General features: G+C 51.0%; 1 protein-coding gene, 1 long non-coding RNA gene and 1 pseudogene across 2 annotated transcripts; 1 reads left to right on the top strand and 2 right to left on the bottom strand.

Moving 5' to 3' along the window:
• Positions 1–1,891: 1,891 nt before the first annotated feature.
• Positions 1,892–4,162, bottom strand: CIMIP3 (ciliary microtubule inner protein 3). The gene is made up of 2 exons (XM_074332924.1): positions 3,539–4,162; positions 1,892–2,950 (listed from the first exon to the last, which is right to left on the bottom strand). Exons 1-2 carry the CDS (start codon positions 3,605–3,607, stop codon positions 2,621–2,623), a joined length of 399 nt encoding a protein of 132 aa, XP_074189025.1. The 5' UTR covers positions 3,608–4,162; the 3' UTR covers positions 1,892–2,620.
• A 10,061-nt stretch (positions 4,163–14,223) lies between these two features.
• On the top strand, positions 14,224–18,121 carry LOC109450735 (small ribosomal subunit protein eS17; annotated as a pseudogene).
• Positions 15,599–19,609, bottom strand: LOC141571654 (uncharacterized). The gene is made up of 2 exons (XR_012496595.1): positions 19,470–19,609; positions 15,599–17,911 (listed from the first exon to the last, which is right to left on the bottom strand). It is a non-coding gene; the product is annotated as an uncharacterized LOC141571654 (long non-coding RNA).
• Between the last annotated feature and the right edge of the window lie 42 nt (positions 19,610–19,651).

Raw genomic sequence — 19,651 nt, 5'->3', positions numbered from 1 at the left:
CCACAGCTTCCCAATCCTAGAGCCCAGCTTCCCCCTCTTCAGTGGCCCCTCTCAGTCCCACTCTCCATTCTCCCTGCTAAGACAGAGGTGCCAAGTCAGGGAAGACTGGGATACATTCTAAGGCCTCCAGGAAGAGGTGAGTATATGGGAGGCGTCCAGAAGGCTGGATCGGACAGCTCACGTGGTAGACCTGTCCGAGAGGCCCTGTACTTCCTGGGCTGCTTTGTCTGCAGGAATCCCACCTGGGGCAGACGCCATACCAGAGAGAGAGGATCCAATGGCACCAAGGAGACGGATGGGTGGGGCAGGCGCCAGAGGTGGAAGTTGGGAAGAGACCAGAGGCAATCCCAGGCCTACCTGATCCTCCTCCAAGGCTGCCTGCCCACTTGCCAGCCCCACAGAAACACAACTAAGCAGTTCTTCTGCCTCCTGGAACCATTCCACCCAGACCCACGTGGGACCTGAGACGGCTTCTTTAGAAAGGTTCCTGGAAGCTTCCACGGAGGCTGCTCTACCAAGGTGAACCTCAAGAGGGAGACCATTCTCCAGGGGACAGGAAGAGGCATCAGCTGGGGGAGTGAAAATGCTGGCCTCGGCCCCCCCCACCCACCAAGGCTGTCAGGTCTGGGCCGGCAGAGATAGTTCTTGTTCATCTTTGCAGCCCAAGGACTCAGTCGGTACTAGGTGTTCAGCAAGTGTCCATTGGATGATTGATTGGATGGAAGATGAAGACGTTGGGTTCTACATAGATGGGAAACTTGTATTTCTCTCTGCTCCTCTTCCAAATCCCACTATAATGGCAACAAATGCATTTTTTGAAGCTACACATCCACGGCGGCAAAGAGAAGGAAGACAGCAGATGAGAGGTCTTAATAAAATTATAGAAAACAGGAGGCAGATGGACAAGTGCTAACTGCTCGATTAGAGAGCAGAAAGTTGAAGCCTAAATGTTTTCAAGGAAAAGGAGGACTGAGCGGTTGGTACAGACACAAAGCCTATCTATTCCTGCCTCAGAACTCAGGAGGTGGACACAAGAGGTGCCCTGAGTGCGGGGGAGCGGGACATGGGGTAGAAGAAAACGGGGAAGTTTGTGTAAGGAGAACCTGCCTCCGCAGATGCTCTCCAAAGGCAGCAGGATGGGCAGGTGTCTCGAGGCATCTATCCCCTCCTGACCCCGGCTGGAGATTATTCTGGAGATTTGAACCAGAAGGGCCCTCGCCTCTGGGCACAGGTCAGGAAGAGAGAAGGGCTGCTCTGAAAACTGGGGAGTTAAGGGGAAGTCTGCACATGAAGAGGGAGACGCTCCCCGCCCCTCTAGCTCCTTCCCATGCTGGCTCCACAAACACCGACAGCCAGGCAGGAGAGACCTGGTACAGCTGCCAAATGGGCTGCTTCCAGCCACGACCATCAGATACCTGCGGACAGCCTCTAACTTGAAAGAGAGTCTACAATAAACAGAAAAAGCTGGATTCAAGGCTGGTAGGAAAACCTCCAGGAAGGCTTTGCATCTTTACCATCTTCTTTTCAGAGACAGGCATCCAGGGATGCCCGGCCACTGCGTTGGCTGCGTGTCTGGGTTCCCAGACAGCCTGTCCTCTTATCCCACCAGCCCCAACTTATTGGGCTTTAAAAGTATGTTCCACTGAATATACCGCTCTACCTAGAATGAGATGTGACTCCTAGAAATGAAACCAGCGGGATTCACCCAGTGGTGAGCTGGTAAATATTTAACAACTGGCTCTCTGGAAAAAAGAAACCCCCAATGTGTAGGTGTTTGCTGATTTCGGTGGTGTAAATATTCCCACTAAGGCTGGTTTCAAGCTACCAACATGAAATTGCCGATTGCAGAATTGGGAGGAGAGGCCCACAGGCAGCTGTCACAGGCCGGTCGGAGCAGGCTCCTTCCAGCACACCACAGATTTACCTTGGGTGGCAGTGACCAGGGCTTCCCTCAGGCCACTGCTATGGTCAAGCCCCCTTGGCCTTCATCCCTCTTCTCCATGAATCAAGGTCCATGAGCCTAACTAACCCCAGAGGCAGATCTTCTGGACCAGAGGAGACATTTGAGATGGGAAATCCATCTCTTACCAACAAATTGCAAGTCAAAAGTGGTGGTTTTGTGTGAAACTAGGGCTGAAGAGAAAGCTCCTTGAGACTGGGTTCACTTGGTACCTTACTCCCACATTCTCCAGTGGCTGCTCCAACCTGGGGCGAGAGGGCCTCCTGAGAGAGCTGGGGGGCCGTGGTCAACTGATGTATCTCTTTCTTCTCTTTAGAGGGGTTGCCCAGCCTGGACCGTGGGGAGGGTATGACCCTCATGGGCTTGGGACTCAAACCCTGGAGCGGGGTAGGGGGGAGTAGGGGTTACTCTCAGGGTGAGGGGACTCAGAATCAAGTCCTTCTAAGTCTTCAGGCATCTCTGGACATAACCTTTCTGTAAACCACCCCTGTAGCCTCAGTTTACCCACTCATTAAGATGCCGGGGAAAGGAATGCCAGACTTTCATTGCTCCCATTGTTGACAGTGGGCATGTCACAGCCGTCTTAGCCCAGGCACGGTCCCCTCCAGGAGCAGGAATCGTGGGACTGAGGGTGCACGTGGACGGGGGGCTTCTCACTGGCTAGGAGCGCCACAAAACCATGTTGGCAGGAGGCACATCTAAGCGCTTGCGGGTGTGATCAGTGTCCTGGCGGTACAGGTAGCCACAGGTAGGCTTCTGCAAGGTGTAGAAGGGGTTCAGGGAGTTGAAGCACTGGCAGGTGTAGAAATCAAATCTGAGCTTGTCCAGGTTCGGGTCCCCGGAGTTCACCACCACTGGCACATAATCTGCTGCCAAAGTCTGCTCGTGGCCCAGCTTCCACGACCGAGACAGAGGAGGGTGTAGAACCTTCACCTTTTTGCCTGAAGGTGTCTTCAGCCCATGGCTGGGTACTGAGGGTTTCTGTGAGTCCTGGGAGGAAGAAAGAGAGAGGGAGAGATGGGGCATCTGCCACTGGGATGTCTACTGCTGGGGCCAGCGACAGGGAGGCGAGTAAGGGGCCACTCTGGTCAGAGGCCCACAGAGCCACCCGGAGCACAGCTCTGCTGCCTGTGGAGCCAGATGCCCAAAATACAGGAGGGCTCTCCAGGTTTGCTGACCTGCCGCCTGCTAATTTGGACCTCGGCCTGCTTCTCAGAGGCCTCTGCCAGCCCAGAGGCTGGGAACCTGGGCTCACCCTCAAATACCCCTATCCCTTCCTCCCACATCTAATCTGTCCATCAGTGTCCTTCACATCACTCTCCTCTAGCCCGCTCTCCCTGTCCTCTGCCACGGCTCCACCCAGCTATCTGTCCTCCCTCTCCTGATCACTTGCTTTTTCAGCCTGTGCTTTATACTCACACTGAATTCATCTTCCTGTATTAATGGCTAGACTGTGTGACTCCCCTCCTCAAAGTATCTTTTGCTCCCTCCTACCTAGAAAAGAAAGCCCAAGGCTCCCAGGCTGGAAGGCAAGACCTTTAAGGACGGGGCTCCCCCTACCCTATGTTCGAGCCTTACCTGACATTTATTTGCTTCTTTGTCACCACCCTCCTTGACGGTCCTATGACCTTGGAACCACCACACCATCTCCCACTTTCTTTTACCAGATCACACTTGGTTTTATCAGGCCTCCAGCCAGAGACCTTTGCTCAGGCTGTTTCCCCAGCCTCACGGGCCCTCCCTCCCGTTCATCAGGAAAGTTGTGTCTTTTCCTTTCAGTCACGCGCTCCTTAAAGGCAGTGCCCTTTCACCCTTACCCTTGATAACAGCCTCCAAACTTATTCCTTCTTTTACTCCAGACCAAGGCATTTAGTGAGCACACAATGAACACTGGTTCAAATGAACTGAATTCCAGTCAGGGGTAGCGCCCCTTCCAACCAGCCAGTCCATTCTATTGTCGTATCTCTCTCATTGTTCGGGGTGTCTCCTACCCAACAATGCCTGCTCTCCATAACAGAGGTGATCAGGTATGGAGGTCTGCCCCTCTAGGAGTTCCCCGTGTATCACATCGTACTGGCATTTACTTGCTTCTTTGTTGCACCCTCCTCTGAATCCCCACACTATCTCCCAGCTACTGGATGCCCATTTCACGAGGGATTTTCAGAGCCGTGACAGTATAACCCAAAGGATGAGAGGTTCACGTGTCAGGCTGACTCTCTTCTGCTCCCCTAGGCTACAACTGTCAGGAGAACCCATTTCCTCTCTGCCAGCCTCGCAGGCCCCAGGAACTGGGAAGGAATCCCTAGCTACAGTTACTGGAAGTTGAGCCCCCACCGTCATACAAAAGAAATCTCTGGTACGCAAGTCATAATGTAAGCTCCTTTGCAGTTAACGAACAAGCTGTTTGCACAATTCGAACTTGCTCAGGGCTTTCCTCAAGGCAGTCTTTGCTCCTACAGGTTCCTAGTCAGGAGTGCCCCAGCTTTGCATTCCAAAATTCTTAAAAAAAAATAAAAAAAATCTTCCTATTTTTCCAAGCCAGCAGCTCATTTGACACCTCCTCCAGGAAGGCCTCTGATGCTGCAGTCCCCGCCCCCTCTCATCCTCCACTGTGTCCTCAGTTGCTGGTGATACTTTTTGCTGAGCTGGGACTAGGGTAAGGCAAGTGCCTACATTTTAAGGAGGTGCTGTCTCAGCTCTGCCAGGGCACAGTGAGCGCTTCCTTTCATGTGGCGCCTCATCCTACTTGCAAGTCATGATCTTTCTGGGCTCCAGCTAAGGTCCCAACAGCCTGTAAACAGCTCCCAGGAGTCAGGGCCATACCCTATTCCTCTCTGTGTCCCTGGGGCTTAACCAGTGCCGCACACAGACAAGCTGGAGAAAGTGTGAACAGGTGGTCAGCGGCCTTCCAGAGTCTTCCAGGCTCAACCCCGGACGCAGGACTACAAGCAGAGGGGCGAGCACCGGAAAGGAGCTGTGATGGTGGTCATCAGCGATCTGTCTTCGCCACCGGTTACGAGCACAGCACCAAACTCTTTAAAATGGATTATCTTGGAGCATTTTCTCAGTCCCTTGAGATTTTGTTTCCTGGCAACTGTCATCAGTTTGGCTCAAATAAACTCTTATAAGCTTTCAAATAAATAAATAAACAAATAAATAAAATGGATTATCTCCTCTAATGCTCACATTAACCCTTTAGGGAAGGTATTATTATTAACCCCAGCTACGAGGTCAGACAGTTAAGTTTGCAAACTAATCCTAGAAAAGGTGCTACATCCCTCATTGCTGAATATCACCACGGTCACCTTCGAAGTACTCTCCTTGGGAAGCTATGCACCAACGCCAGTCCACTCTTCAAAGCAGTTTTGGAACTCTTTTTCTGGAATGGCCATCAGAGCTGTCGTTGTATTACCCTCGATGTCCTGAATGTCATCAAAATGTCTTCCTTTCAATATTTCCTTTATCTTTGAGTAAAGAAAGAAGTCACTGGGGGCCAGATCAGGTGAGTGGGGAGGGTGTTCCAATACAGTTATTTGTTTACTGGCTAAAAACTCTCTCATAGACAGTGTGAGCTGGTGCATTGTCGTGATGCAAGAGCCATGAATTGTTGGCGAAAAGTTCAGGTCATCTAACTTTTTCACACAGCCTTTTCAGCACTTCCAAATAGTAAACTTGGTTAACTGTTTGTCCAGTTGGTACAAATTCATAATGAATAATCCCTCTGATATCAAAAAAGGTGAGCAATGTCGTTGCAACAAGTTCGCGAATTGTCAGACCTTGTATAGGTGAGACGACTTAAGCATGGAGGTTAGTCACATGTTTAGGGTCACATGGCAGTAAAGAGCCAGGTTGAGGTTTGAACTCAGGCCTGGTTGACCCCAAGTTCCACACCCGATATTCCATGATGTATCTCCTGTGTCCACTGCACTGTGGGGATAAGGCCTGCCACTCCATTTCTGCCCTTGCTCCGTCAACTTGCTGAGCTCCTGCCAGGTGTGCTGGGCAGCCAAGACCACCCTCCACAGACCCCAGGCTCACTGGAGGCTCCGCAGCCAGAATGCCCAGTTTGGCTGAAACACGGGTTTTGAATGCTGGATTTGGGTTCTTGTACCCTGCATGGATAGGACGACACACTGAGAAGAGTGAGGCTTATTTTATGAGTTATCATCTCTTAGCAGAGCTGAGGACATGGCATTGGTCCATTTATTCATTCAGAGCTATTCCTTTTGTATGCCAGGCTCTGAGTGTGCAGGTAACAAAGACCTCACAAATATGACGCTCTGTAGAGCCTGGCTTCTCGCCCTCGGCACCACTGACTTTGGGTCGGATGATTGATTCTTTGTGGTGGAGGCTGTCCTGTGCATTGCAGGCTGGCCAGCAGCATCCCTGGCCGCTCTATTCACTCTACCCACCTCTCAGGTGCGACAGACAAAAGCTTCCGTAAACATTGCCAAAGCCACCTGGGGGCAGTGAGAATCGCTGCTTTACACAGTCCATCACAATCTCTGTATCCTCAGCGTTAATGGTGAAGCCTGGCCCTGTAGACTCTTCCGTTCCTGGGTCACAGATGTGGCTCAGGTTTCTTCCTGTTAAGCATGATATTGAGGACGTGGGGTTTTGGTACTCCTGACAGCGCAGAAGGGCTCAGCTTGTGACGGTGCAGATGAAACTGCAGAGGCCCTAACCCACACCCACACCTGCTCCCCAGCCCGCCCTTCAGTCTTGGCCACTTGGACCTCGGGCTCAGGAGTAACAGAGGCGAGTGCTTTCAGAATGGTTGGGGGCCGGGGAGTTCTTACCAGAGACCCCACGGAGGAAAGGGAGACACTCTTTGATAACAGAATTGAGCATCCATCATGTACCAGGCACTCGCCACTCAGCTCTGCAAAAGCTCCTAAGAGCCATTTGACATCACTCCCCAGCTTTCAAATGCAGAAACTGAGGCTCAGAGAGAGCTAAGCATTGGTCTAAGTTCATATAGTTAGCGAAGTGCTGTGTAAGAACCTTGCAGAAGTCCCATGACAAGTGACTAGTTAATGCAAGAACCAGAATCAATTTGAACACTCCCCTCCTTCTCTGTCCCAGCCCAGGCCCTGGTTCAGGTCTACCTGCCCTGGGTCTACTAGTCAGCTATGTCCCAGCTGCTGCTTCTGCAATACTCAGGACCCTAGTGGGGGGACCACGGCCCCAAGCACATCCAGGGATAAGACCCTGGCAGAAACTGGGACAGAAGGAAGAAGAGGAGGAGAGAGGGAGGAGGAAGAGAGGAGAGGAAGAGAAGACATTGGGCAAGAAAGAGGAAGAGGAGATGGAGGGGGAGCCCCAGCCTTGCCCTGCCCCTTCCGGGCCTTGCCAGGCTCCCAGTGACTAACTTCAGCGGCTGAGAACACTCCATCTCCTCCCCAGAGACCAGCACAGGCAGCTTTGGAGGGAGGGTGGGGCCTGACTGCATACTTTCTAGGTTAACATCTGGTTTCATTTAACCATTTCCTCCCCAACCAGGTCTTCCCTGTCAAGTGCAGTGTGTGTGTGTGTGTGTGTGTGTGTGTGTGTGAGAGAGAGAGAGAGAGAGAGAGAGAGAGAGAGAGAGAGAGAGAGAGAGAGAGACTTGAAAAAAGTGGTTCACAACTGGGAGTGACTTTACCCCCAGGGGCCATTTGGCAATCCTGGAGACATTTTTGGTGGTCACAACTGGGGGTGGGGGTGCTACTGGCATCTAACGGGTTAAGGCCAACCATCCGTGCCACAGTGCCCAGACAGCTCCACCGCAAAAATCAGCACACCACGTTAATAGTGCCAAGGCTGAGGAAACGGTTTAGAGGTTTGAGGCAGACCCTTCCCCCCCCCCCCACCTGCTTCCTATAGCCCTGACTGAAGCCTCCCATTCCACAGCGAGCAATGAAGCTTAAAGGGCAAGTAGAGGGTCCTGCCAGCCTCTCCCTATTTTCACTTGGGGTTTGAGCTAGAGTCCAAAGAAGGAATGCAAATAGGACTCTCCCTTCATACCCCCTACCCCCACGGCAGAGACCACCAACGCCTTTTAGACATACACATTATGTTTTTGTCCCTTATACCAGGGCTTAGAATGCGCAAGAGGGGGACTCAAGAGTGGAGCTTTCTAAGTAGGGCAAGCAAACCTCATATATGACATTACTACAGGTCTACTGGGAAGACACTCTGGACTCTCAGATACTCCAGGCTCGGGGCCCATCCACTAGTCTGGCCCATGCCTGACATTCCACCATTTATTAGCACCTCACTCTTTGGTGGAAGGCCTCCTGTCCTATTGAAATGTAAATGACATTGGGTGAGGTTGCTGGTTAAGCCTCCTGGGGCAGCTGGTCCTATGGGATGTGCCTGGGCTTTGGAGGTTGAAGGCCTGAGCTCAGGGCCTGACTCTGCCCTTACAGGTTGGGCAACCTTGGGCAAGTAGACGAACCTCTTTGAGCTTCAGTTGCTTCATCTGCAAAATGGGGATAATAAGACTCTACTTCACCAGCTTGTTGTGGGGGTGCAATGAGTGTGGGAACTGCACAAGCACAATGCAAATTGTGATTATTATCAGCCTGGACCAGCAGTTGCATCTAGGTTTTGAGTGTGCTTATCTGAATCTTTTTGAGAGCGTGTTTGCCTGCAGTGGGGGCAGAGGGGCTCAGAAGGGCAGAGACAGGGAGGCCAAATGGGGGCCTCAGCTTCCTCATGAGGCTGCGTGGCATGAGGGCCTGGAGTTCACATTCCAGCTCTACCACCCACGAGGTACCCAACGTTTAGGTAATTTATAATACTGTACCTCAGTTTTCCCACCTGGAAGTGGGAGTAACAAGAGAATCTATCTCCTAGGGTTACCCTGAGGATTTAATGAGCTATGTCATGGGAAGTGCCTTGACCTCTTAAGTACTCAATCAACTTTAGCTATGCGATGGGGTAATGCAAACTAACAGTCTAGGAAGTGTCTTGGGGAACTGAAGGGGCAGAAGAATCAGAGGAGATGGACGGTGGCCCACTTCTGGGCCCCCACCCCCACCTCTACAGTAGGCAAGAATCGGGCAGTGGCACTGGCACCTAAGCCTTTGGTAAGAGGACCCCAGCTCTCAGCTACATAGGTGGGCCAGCCTGAGGCCTTTATACGCCTTCCTGCCAATCAAACTTCTGGTGCCCTTGGGTCCCCTGATCTAGCCCTGTGATGTCATCTCACCTGGGTCATCCTTGACCAGGGCCTTCCTTGGTGGTAAGATAGAACTTCTGGTGGTCAGAGGCTCCAGGGGCTCCCAGGAACTCTTGGAAGGCTACTGGGAGTGCCAAGCTGGGGAGAACTTGGGTGGGCAGGGGCATTGTGATGCCTCTTTGACAGCACAATTCCTCCTGTCTCCCTCAGGAGACACAGAGGCAGGGCTAGGGGCTGAAGTTTCAAGGCCTGGAAAGGTCTTTTGTTTAACCTTAACATTGACCCCTCTGCAATTCCCTCTTTCCACAGTCTCCCAGGATCCCTGAATTGTGGGTAGTGGGATAAGTGGAGAAAGGAGAAAATCATCCTAGTTATCTAGGTACCTCCAGAAGTCTTCATGTCCCCCAGGCCCCCAACATGTCATTAGAAACCACTACAGAGAGGAACTGTATCCAGCCAACTCACCATTCTCTTTCTTTATCTGCCCTCAAAATTATGGAGATGATGGATGGATGGATGGATGGATGGATGGATGGATGGATGGATGGATGAGTGGGAGAGTGGATGGGCAGGTAGATGAGTGTGGGTAGATGGACAGATGGTAGATGGGTGATCCTTCCCGATTTGAGCCCTGCTCACTTTTTCAGCCTCATCTCTTACTATCTTTTCCCTCACTCTATGCAGTAACTAATTACTTAAACTTGTCCTGCTCTCTCACCTCTGAGCTTTTGCATATGCTGTTCCCTCTCCTGGACCACTTCAAACAGGGGGTTAGGAGATGAAAGGATGGATGGGTAGGTGGGTAGACAGGTGGCTGGGTGGGGTGGCCATGGGTGAGTGGATGGATAAATAATCAGTAAATGGATGATTCTGCTATAGAGGATGGGATTGCAGACCCAGGAATCAGATTCCTTGAGTTTGAATCCCGGGATCTATTTTACTGGTTGCATGACCTTGGGCAAGTAATTGACTTCTTTGTACTTCTGTTTGTCCATGTAAAATGAGTGAACTAAAGGTCCCTACCTAATAGGGTTGGGCAAAGCACTTAGGACAGTGCCCGGCACTCAATAAATATTAGCTATTATGATGTGTGGGTGGGTAATTGGGTTGATGGGGGGTGGGCGCTGACTGGGCTGTCCTGTCCCCATCTTCAAAAACCAGACCACTCCAACTTAGTGTCCCATCTCCCCAACACCAGACTTGGTGGGCACCTCCCAGGAATGTGTCAGAAACCCCACATGTAGGAGAGACCTGGGCTTCTTCCTAGGGTCAGTGCAGGAGGAGGCGGGGAGAACCAGGGGAGAGAAATAGAGCAAAATGCTGACTTCCTGCCCTCTGCCATGCTCGCTTGGGTTGGGCCCAGGACTTGTTTTGTTCCTGGCACTGTGTCAGCCCTGACTGCTGCTGATGGGCTGGACTTTGGGGCCCATCGGCAGATTGGGAGTTGGGGTGTTAATGACTTGTGCACTGTGCTCAGATCTCACACCCTGATGGTAACGTTCCCTAATTTCTGAGGAGGCTGGGAGGGACCAGGAGGGAGGCTGGCAGGGAGGAGAGAGGAGGGGGAGAAGCAATCAGGGCTGGCCCTGCCAGAGCCACTGATGGGGGATCTTCCAGGCTCTGGGGAGATGATACCTTGCTTGGGAGATGGAAGGAAGTTGGGAACATGGCATTCTGAGGGGGGTGGCCAGCGTCTCTGCCTCTGGGGAAAGGAGCTTGGGTCCCAGCCCAGGGCCTGAAGGAGCTGTCAGGAGGGAACCCAGGAGGCTGGTGGGGGTTTGGGGGAGTAGGGTGCCACAACTTAGCACACACTACACTTTGTCTCAGCCAAAGAGGGCTCGAGGTGGGGCTGGTTGCCAGGAGTCTTGGGTGACCTGAAATAAGTCCCATCCCCCTCTGGGCTTCAGTTTCCCTACGAGGATGTTGAGTCCTTCCATTTTGGACATTTGAAGGAGGGGAAATTGAATCACATCCTGAGGACTTCAGACGGGGACCCTCCTAGCTGACCATAGGACTAGGCCCTGCCAGAAGTGTCCCCATCCCAGGCTGTGTCACCCTCACTGTTGGGACCTCAAGATGAGGCAGTGGCTAGGAAGACCTCCTTTAGGAAGGCCTGGCTAGTCAAGCCATTTCTGTCTTATTTCATCTATAAATCTCAGAAGGGTTAAGAAGTGGGCCTCTGGACCCACACTGCCTGGGTCCCAATCCCAGCTCTCCTTCTCTGTGTGACGTTCACAAATCATTAACCTCTCTGTGCCTCAATTCCTAATCTGCGAAGTGAGACTGATGAGAGAATTTACCTGGAATGCTTGTTGTGAGGACAACACGAATGCCGAGCAGTGCTTGCTGCATGGTGGTTGCTAAGCGTTATGTTGTTATTATTTCTAAACTTCGAAAGACACTCATTCAGACCTGCCTCCTGGAATCCCCCCTTTGTCTGACTTGTCTGCCACACTCCGGGCATTACCTCATTTTATTCTTCGTCAAAGTTCCTGGAAGGTAAGGACGGTGATCTGTACCCACAGTGCTCAGTGGGTGTTCGGGAAGGATGAGAGGAGCCCGTGAGACTCAGGGCGGGCGTGGCTCACAAGAGGCTCCATGGCCACGCCCACCGTCTCCACCCCTCCTGCCCTTTCTGCTGTTGAGGTCCAGGCAAATAATTTTAAGTATCCTGCTACTGCCTTGCTTTAAGTAGGCCTGGTTCCTTGGACATTTTCTTCACCCCTCCTTACCTGCTGTGTGATTTGGACCAATTACTTAACCTCTCTAACCCTTACTTATTTTTCCTTTGTTGGACCTCAGGTACAGGAGGCTGAGTTATTTATACACCTTGCTTCATGGTGCACTATCGTCCCTGGTCCATGAGGGCCTCCTCTCTCATTATATTAATTTTCCCCTTTATCTCCAGTCTCCAACCACATTCCCCACCCACCCCAGCCGGAGGCAACCATTCTAATGTGCTTAATGAGTATTTTCTTGTTCATATGTATTCTTGCACAATATATATATATATATATATATATATAGTTGTGTGTGCAGGTCATTTTTATTTAGATAAGTGGCATTGTGTGTTTTAGATCTCATTCTGTTTACTTTGATTGTTCCCTACTGTTTTTAAGGACCATCTAGTTCCTTGCTTCCAATTACTGTGTAGTCCACAGAGTGCATCCACCATATTTTAGGTCTCTGCTCTCCCAGGGATGGACCCCTAGGTGTCTCCAACTTCCCATCCCTGCAAACAGCACTGCAATAACATCACATTTATGCCCCGCTAGGGACCTGGGTGAAGGCATATTCCTAAGAGCAGACTCGATTGGCTGTGGAGCATGAGTAAACATCATTTGGAGTCTTCTTTTCTATTCATAAAATGGGTGTATTGCCCCCTCCCTTGCAGGGCTGACTTGACAGGAGTGGGTTAATGTGTCTAATCCACTCAGCCCCATGCCTGACACAGAAGAGATAGATACTCAGTGAATGGCAAATATGGCTGCTTTTCCTCCCAGGTCTCAGGGAGAGAGGGAGAGAAATAAGCCAGACCCAGGAAGGGTCACACAGAAATGCTCCCAGGGCTCGAAGTCCCAGTTCAAGGGTTGGTTTCCAGAACACAAGAGAAGTGTGTGGGGTGGAGCCAATTCCTAAAGCACCGGGCCTGGTGCAGAGGAGATAGCTGTGCCCAGGAAATGCTTATGGCACCCCATTTCTCACCTCTTTCCTCAGCCCTCCTCACACAGGGGAGCCAGACAGCCTCATTTGCTGTTCTGCCTCTGCTCTGCCAGCCAACGCTTTTTATCCACATGTGAAACCACACCTGAGTGTTGGATTCCGCCATCCCACTTTACAGGTGGAGAGACTGAGGCTCGGGAAGCCTCTTGCGGTCTCACAGGAGGTAAGTGGCAGAAGTAGCAGTAGAATCCACATCCCCAGGTCTGCCCCTCTGGTGCTCTTTAACAAAAGAAAATGCACTTTATGTGAAACTATGTTCTTTATTCTTTGTTGAGTTTTAAGTTAAAACAAATGTTCTCCCAACAAAGCAGAGCAGATTACTAAAAAATAAAGAACCCCACATGGAGTTCTGGCATTCCAACTGAACCTTCTCCATGGTTCTGTTCCCTTCCAATACTTGGCCATTCACAAATATACCTTATATTTGAGATCTACATAGAATTTTGTGTTTTGCTTTTCGTACTGAACGATCCTTTTTCTAACACACACACACACGCACACACACACACATGCACACACAATGTCCGATCGTGGAATGTGTTTTCCGACAGGATGCTTTTGCCTGCACTTGGAGGTAACTGTGTAGATACCTGTCCCACGCTGTCTCGTGGGCCCAGGTTGAATTTTCCTTCTTGAGGATTTTTGTTGAATTGGCATTGCTCTCTTGCAACCTCTCATGGCCTCTGTTCTGTCTGTGTGTTCTCTGTTTAGCATCTCCATGTCCAGTCAGGGCAGGAAGGGCGATGGGAATACACAGGTGCTGACTACCTCCCATGAGTCAGACTCTCCTGGGTACCTTACCCCACTATCTCGTTGAATCGCCTAACAACCTTACATTAATAGCCCATTTTACAGGTGAACAAACTGAGGCTCAGAAAGGTGGTAGGTAACTCAGTCAAGATTACACCCTTGCTAAGCAACAGAGTCAGGATTCAAACGTATTCCTCCGCAAGGATCTTTCCCACCATGTCACAGTCTCATCAATAGAGTCCATGATTATGAAGGGACACTGGTCTCTCCCCTGCACCCCCGAACACACCACTCCCCGCTCAGGGCTGGACCTTGGGTCCCCACACTCTCAGGCACCCTTAATGACTTCTGCGAGCCCCCTCTCAGGATGTAGGAGTCCACACGAGCCAGACTTCCTCTTAGCCTGACCACCACTCCTGGTACTTGCCCAGCTCGTAGGGGCACTGGAGCCCACCCTCCCCTCCAGGCCAAACGAAACAGTCTCAGGAGCTAGGCTGGCATCAGCTGTCTCTGGCCTGGAACGAGAGGCTGGACACGGTGACCTCAGTATTATTTGAGTTGGCACGACCAGAGATCTGACTTTTGCTCCTGGAGACGAGCTGTAGAAACCTGGGGTGATGATGGAAGGTCACGCTCAGGATTTCTCAGCCTGCCCTGCTCCCACTCATCGTGCACTCTCCCAGCCAGGAGCACTTGGCTTTGTTGGAGGAAAGACCACAAACTTGACAAAGGCCTGACTGAGTCTCTGGGAGACTGCTACTTCCAGGCCCCAATCCCACTTGGCATTCCAGACCTGGCAAGTAAAGTCGGCTCTTGGAGGTTACAAAGTAAGTGCCGAGCAGAGATTTAATTACAGGATTGGGATTTTGGCTGTTTTGAGGGGAACCTATTATTTGGCTGTTTCTTTTACTGGGAGAGCGGGTATGAGGTGTTGTTGTTAGATGGAGTGGGGACCCAGTAGCAATAGTACAGGGTGCTGAGCTGGACAGAAAATGAGGCCCCAACCCTGCCCCAGGGAACTTGGTTTCAAAAGCTGCCGGGCTGACAGGTTGAAACTGAAACTGGAGGGGCGTGTGGGGGTTCTGAGGGGGGGACAGGGGGCGTGCTGCTCACCACTGAACCCAGGCCTTCCAGAGACTCTGCCGAGACCTCACCACCATGAGAATGAAATTGGGGTGAAATGGGTGGTGTCAGGGCAGGGAGCGAGCGCCCTGACATCCAGACTCAGCAGCCTCAAGCCCTTTAGGAGTTCATCATTACACCGGTTTCCCCCTTTGCCTCCATCCCCAGCCAAACCTAACCCAAAACCCAGGGGACAAGACGGGGAGAGAAATGAACAAATACTTCAGGAGTACCCCTGTGTGCCAGACCCTGTCCCGGGCATTTCACGTTCATTATCTTATTGAATCTTCAGAACAATCGTAGAAGACGTGCTGTTACCAGTCCCAGGACGGATGAGGAAAGTGGCTCAAAGTTGTTTTTGTTTTTTCATTTCTCCTATAGGCAAGCTGTTTACCAAACACTTACTTTCTTCCCACGAACTGTCCCACACGCTAATAACTCTGCTCTTTCTGTTTCTGCCACCAGCACACAAGCCCTAGCCCCCATCCCCTCCTGCTTGTCAATTAACCACTTGATTACCCAGTTAAACAACCAATTAAGCCCCTCACCTTACCCTTTCTCCTTCCCATCCATCGTTCACCCAGATGTTAGCTGTTACTCTTGCCCGCCGACTCTACGTAGGCCAGAACTTCCCAAACTTTAACGTGCTCCTGAATCACCTGGGATCTTGCTAAAACAAAGCTTGTCAGCTGGGTACCTTAATCTATCAGCTCACTGAAACTCGTAATGACTTTAAATTAATAGTCTGTTTTAGAGATGAACAAACTGAGGCCCAAAGAAATTGCCCAATGCCTGGGATGGGGCCAGAGAGTCTACAATTCTAGTAATATCCCATCTGATGCAGATACTGCTGGTTCAAGGACCACATTTCTGGGCTAAACTCTTCTGCCTAGTTACTTTAATTTTTAAATAGGAAATACATTTGCATGGTTTGAACATTTTAAACTATAGAAAGGCATTTAGTGAAAGTAGTCCCTTCCTCTCCTATCCCTCCATTTGCCCAGTCCCCCGACCTCCACCCGCAGTAAACACTTGTATTCGTTTCTTATGGACCTTTCCAATGTTTCTGTGTGCCAATACAAGCAAATAAGATCACACTTACCCTGCCCCAAATGGTAGGAGACTACACACACCGTTTTGTCAACAGCTTATCAGTTTATCTTGGAGATAACTGGACATAGTCGGCTGACTCATGCATTTTTAGAGTGGCATTATTATTCCATTGTGTGGAAGTGCCATAATTTATTTAATCAGTCATCGCCAGGTAGACACTGTGGGTTGTTTCTGATCTTCCCAGCTGGCCTTTAGGCCTTCCACACCCTGGCCAAACTTGCTGTGACCTCCCTCCCATCCCCCAATTCCCAGCTCCAGCATGCTGAGCTCCTGCAGAGGCCTTCGTGCCTGCCTCAGCATGCCCTCCCCAATCCTCTGACTCCCTGACCCCCTGACCCCCTGACATATCGACCCACAGAGCCACGTGATTGCTCCTCTGAATCTCTGTCCCACTGTTAGCCACGTCCTCAGCACTTACCTCCCTACTCTGTACGTCTCCATGTGTCTCTCCGAATGACTAAAGCAACTTGAACTCAGGAACCAGGCCTTTGTTTTCTCTGCACCTTTCACAGCCCAGAGCTGGGCACACAGCAATTCTCAAGGATATTAGTTATTTAGCGGAAGTTGCATATAAATGGAGTCACTCAGCGGTGGCTCTGCTGGGGCTGGTTCTGGGTGTAAGAGCCCAGCAGCTACCCGCGGTGGGAGGAACCTCAGACCTCAGCGGTCTCTGAGGAAGAAGCTCTTATCTTGTGCCTGATTGTCTAGAGCACTTGGGTGGGTTATGCTGATATCCAGGCTGTGATGGGGCTTCTGGGGTCCCTTTGTGCCCTTCCCATGTGGACAGTGGGAGGACCCAGGATATCGAGATGGGAGGGTGGAAGGATGGATGGCATGGGTATGTGTGCGTGCTGTAGACTGAGCTCCTTCCCTTCTCTGTTAACATTCTTGCCATCCTTCATGGGCCAGCTCAAGTCTCAGTTCTTCCAAGAAGCCTTCCTGGATTTCTCCAGCCCATACAGACCTCCCCTCCTCTGAATTCCTGCTGTGTGTATTGGTGACAGCAGTCACTGCTCTGTACTTAGTCATCGTGGCTTGCCACCTTGAATCACGTAAACCTTCTCTCCCTGACGAGACCCCAAGGTCCATTATGGTAGAAATAACACTTCTCTAATTATTTTATATCCCCACGTACCCTAAACCCTTGGCACAGCACTAGGCAATTGGGAGAGCCTCCATAGCTACTCCTTGAATGAACAGGAACTAGGTCGAGTGCCATGGTAGTGGGTGGGGTGGGACAGGGTTGACCACAGGTGTGTCTCCAACCAAAAACATTTGGGGAACACCTCACAGCCACAGTTCCTGAAGGTCCGACTCATCCCATCCACTGAGGCTCAGCAAGTAAACAGGACTTCTCAAAAATGTCACTGTCATGAAAAATAAACAAAGGCATGGGACTGTGTTAAATTAAGAGATTAAAGGAACATAACAAGCACATGCTATGTGTGAATCTCAATTAGACTGTGGATTTAAAAAAAAACACACTAGGGCTGGCCTGGTGGCTCAGGCGGTTAGAGCTCCATGCCCCTAACTCCTAAGGCTGCCAGTTCGATTCCCACATGGGCCAGTGGGCTCTCAACCACAAGGCTGCCAGTTCAATTCCTTGAGTCCTGCAAGGGATGGTGGGCAGTGCCCCCTGCAACTAGCAACGGCAACTGGACCTGGAGCTGAGCGGCACCCTCCACAACTAAGACTGAAAGGACGACAACTTGAAGCTGAATGGCACCCTCCACAACAAAGATTAAAAGGACAACAACTTGACTTGAAAAAGAAAAAAAAGTCCTAGAAGTACACACTGTTCCCCAATAAAGTCCTGTTAAAAAACAAAAACAGTGTCTCCTCTTTCACCAGGGACCCACCAAGATGGGCCGTGTTTGCACTAAGACCATGAAGAAGGCGGCCCGGGTCATCATCGAGAAGTACTACACGCGCCTGGGCAATGCCTTCCACACCAACAACGCGTGTGCGAGGAGATCGCCATTATTCAAAGCAAGAAGCTCCGCAACAAAATAGCCGACTATGTCACACATCTGATGAAGCAGATTCAGAGAGGCCCAGTAAGAGGTATCTCCATCAAGCTGCAGGAAGAGGAGAGAGAAAGGAGAGATAATTATGTTCCTGAGGTCTCAGCCCTGGATCAGGAGATCATTGAAGTTGATCCAGACACTAAGGAAATGCTGAAGCTCTTGGACTTGGGCCGTCTGTCCACCCTGCAGGTCACTCAGCCTACAGTTGGGATGAATTTCTAAAAAACACCTCGTGGAGCCATTTGAAGCTTCCTTCTGTGCTGTCATAGTTTCAATAAACCATGGACAACCAAAAAAACAAAAACAAAACACTAAAATGACGTTTTGGGAGATGATATTAATAATAGTGTATCGATGTGAATTTGAGTGTGATAATTATTGTGGTCATTTAGGAGAATGTCCTTACTCTTAGGCAAAGTATTGGTGGGGGTGGGGAGATGTGCCATGATACCTACAATTTTCAATCTTCAGCAGAATGAAAACAACAACAAAAAAGTGTGTGTGTGTGTCTGTGGAGAGAGAGAGAGAGACAGAGAGATAATGAGAGACACGTAGGAAGAGAGAGAGGACATGAAAATGTGGCACCAAGTTAACAATTTGTAAATCCAGGAGAAAGGAATACAGGTGGTCATTTTACTGGTCTTTCAAATGATTTTTCAAAATGAAAAGTTGAGGAAATGTCTTTGCTACAAAGAACAATACAATTTCAACTGTTGGAGAAAGAGCAGGGGACATGCGGTAGTGGGTGCTGTCCCAGGGAGCTCGGAGAAACACACCAACTAGTGTCTGTGACTTGATCACCCCCACCCCGCCTTCCCTCCTGCTGCCCAGAAAGCATAAACATCTAACCCCTTGGTCTGACTCTCCCCCACTCAGCATCTTTCACACCATCCCCCAGGTCCTCATCTGATGGGACCTTCCTCAGTGGACAGCCAGGCCCTGCCTTAGCTAGGATGGTACCCCATGCACCTTCAATGTCCACAGCTCATCTCTCTGGAGAGTGAACTCAACCCTAAGTGAGTTCGACCCACCTTGAGTTTTAAAAATTATATTCCCTTAACTTCACAGAAAAAAAAATTGATGTGCAAAAGTGCCAAGATTTTAGTCATCCTACATTCTCTTTGGAGCTCTGCCAATGAGGATTATTTTCCGCCTTCATCATCAGATTGGGATGCCCGTTTATTGCTTCCCCCCTCACCTTTTTTTCTTAGGGGCCTTTCCTTATATGTATTGAAGGCTAGTGGCTCACAGTTTTGAAGGCCTGTAGAACCCTTCCGCATGCTCCCTTTAGCCAGCCAGTTCCCCACTGATGGGCAAAGAGTCCTTTCCAAAGTTCCCATATTGACCTGGTCGTGACCCTCCTTAGAAGCAGGGGACTTGCCCGCCTCCTCCCATCCCCCGGGGAGAAGAGGGGTGGAAGAGGAGGGCCAGGTGGGGACCTTATGGGGGGGGGGGGGGCTCGTCTTCCAGGAGGGGCGTGGGCCGGGCGAGGTCCCCAGCCCACTGGGCCATGCCAACAATGGCCTGTTGTAGAAGGAGGCGGGCAGGAATGCGGCCGGGGGAGTTGGGCGACCGCGGGGCGGGGCCGCTCTCAGCCGCAGCCTCTTACCTGCCCAGGTAGCTCGCATTTCCAGGCGAGCGGCGGCGCCCGCAGCACCTGTCGCCCGGTGCACGGGCGGGGAGGACGGCTCTGGGCATGGCCTGGTAGAGTGCCCTGGGGAGACAGTGCGGGGTTCACTCCGGGGCAGGGCAGGACGACCGAGGGACGGTCCTTCCCCGGTGTCCGCGAGG

The sequence above is a fragment of the Rhinolophus sinicus genome, linkage group LG05 (assembly GCF_036562045.2).
Source record: "Rhinolophus sinicus isolate RSC01 linkage group LG05, ASM3656204v1, whole genome shotgun sequence".
Taxonomy (NCBI): Eukaryota; Metazoa; Chordata; class Mammalia; order Chiroptera; family Rhinolophidae; genus Rhinolophus; species Rhinolophus sinicus.
Note: the sequence above shows the minus strand (reverse complement) of the source record. Positions and strands in the feature narration are given on the sequence as shown.

Bases quoted from the DNA above. Each gene is read 5' to 3' on its own strand.
- CIMIP3 (XM_074332924.1), bottom strand. From the start codon at position 3,607: ATGGTGTGGTGGTTCCAAGGTCATAGGACCGTCAAGGAGGGTGGTGAC. The intron at 2,951-3,538 runs GTAAGGCTCGAA...TCTTCCTCCCAG, and splicing joins AAGAAGCAAATAAATGTCAG to GACTCACAGAAACCCTCAGT.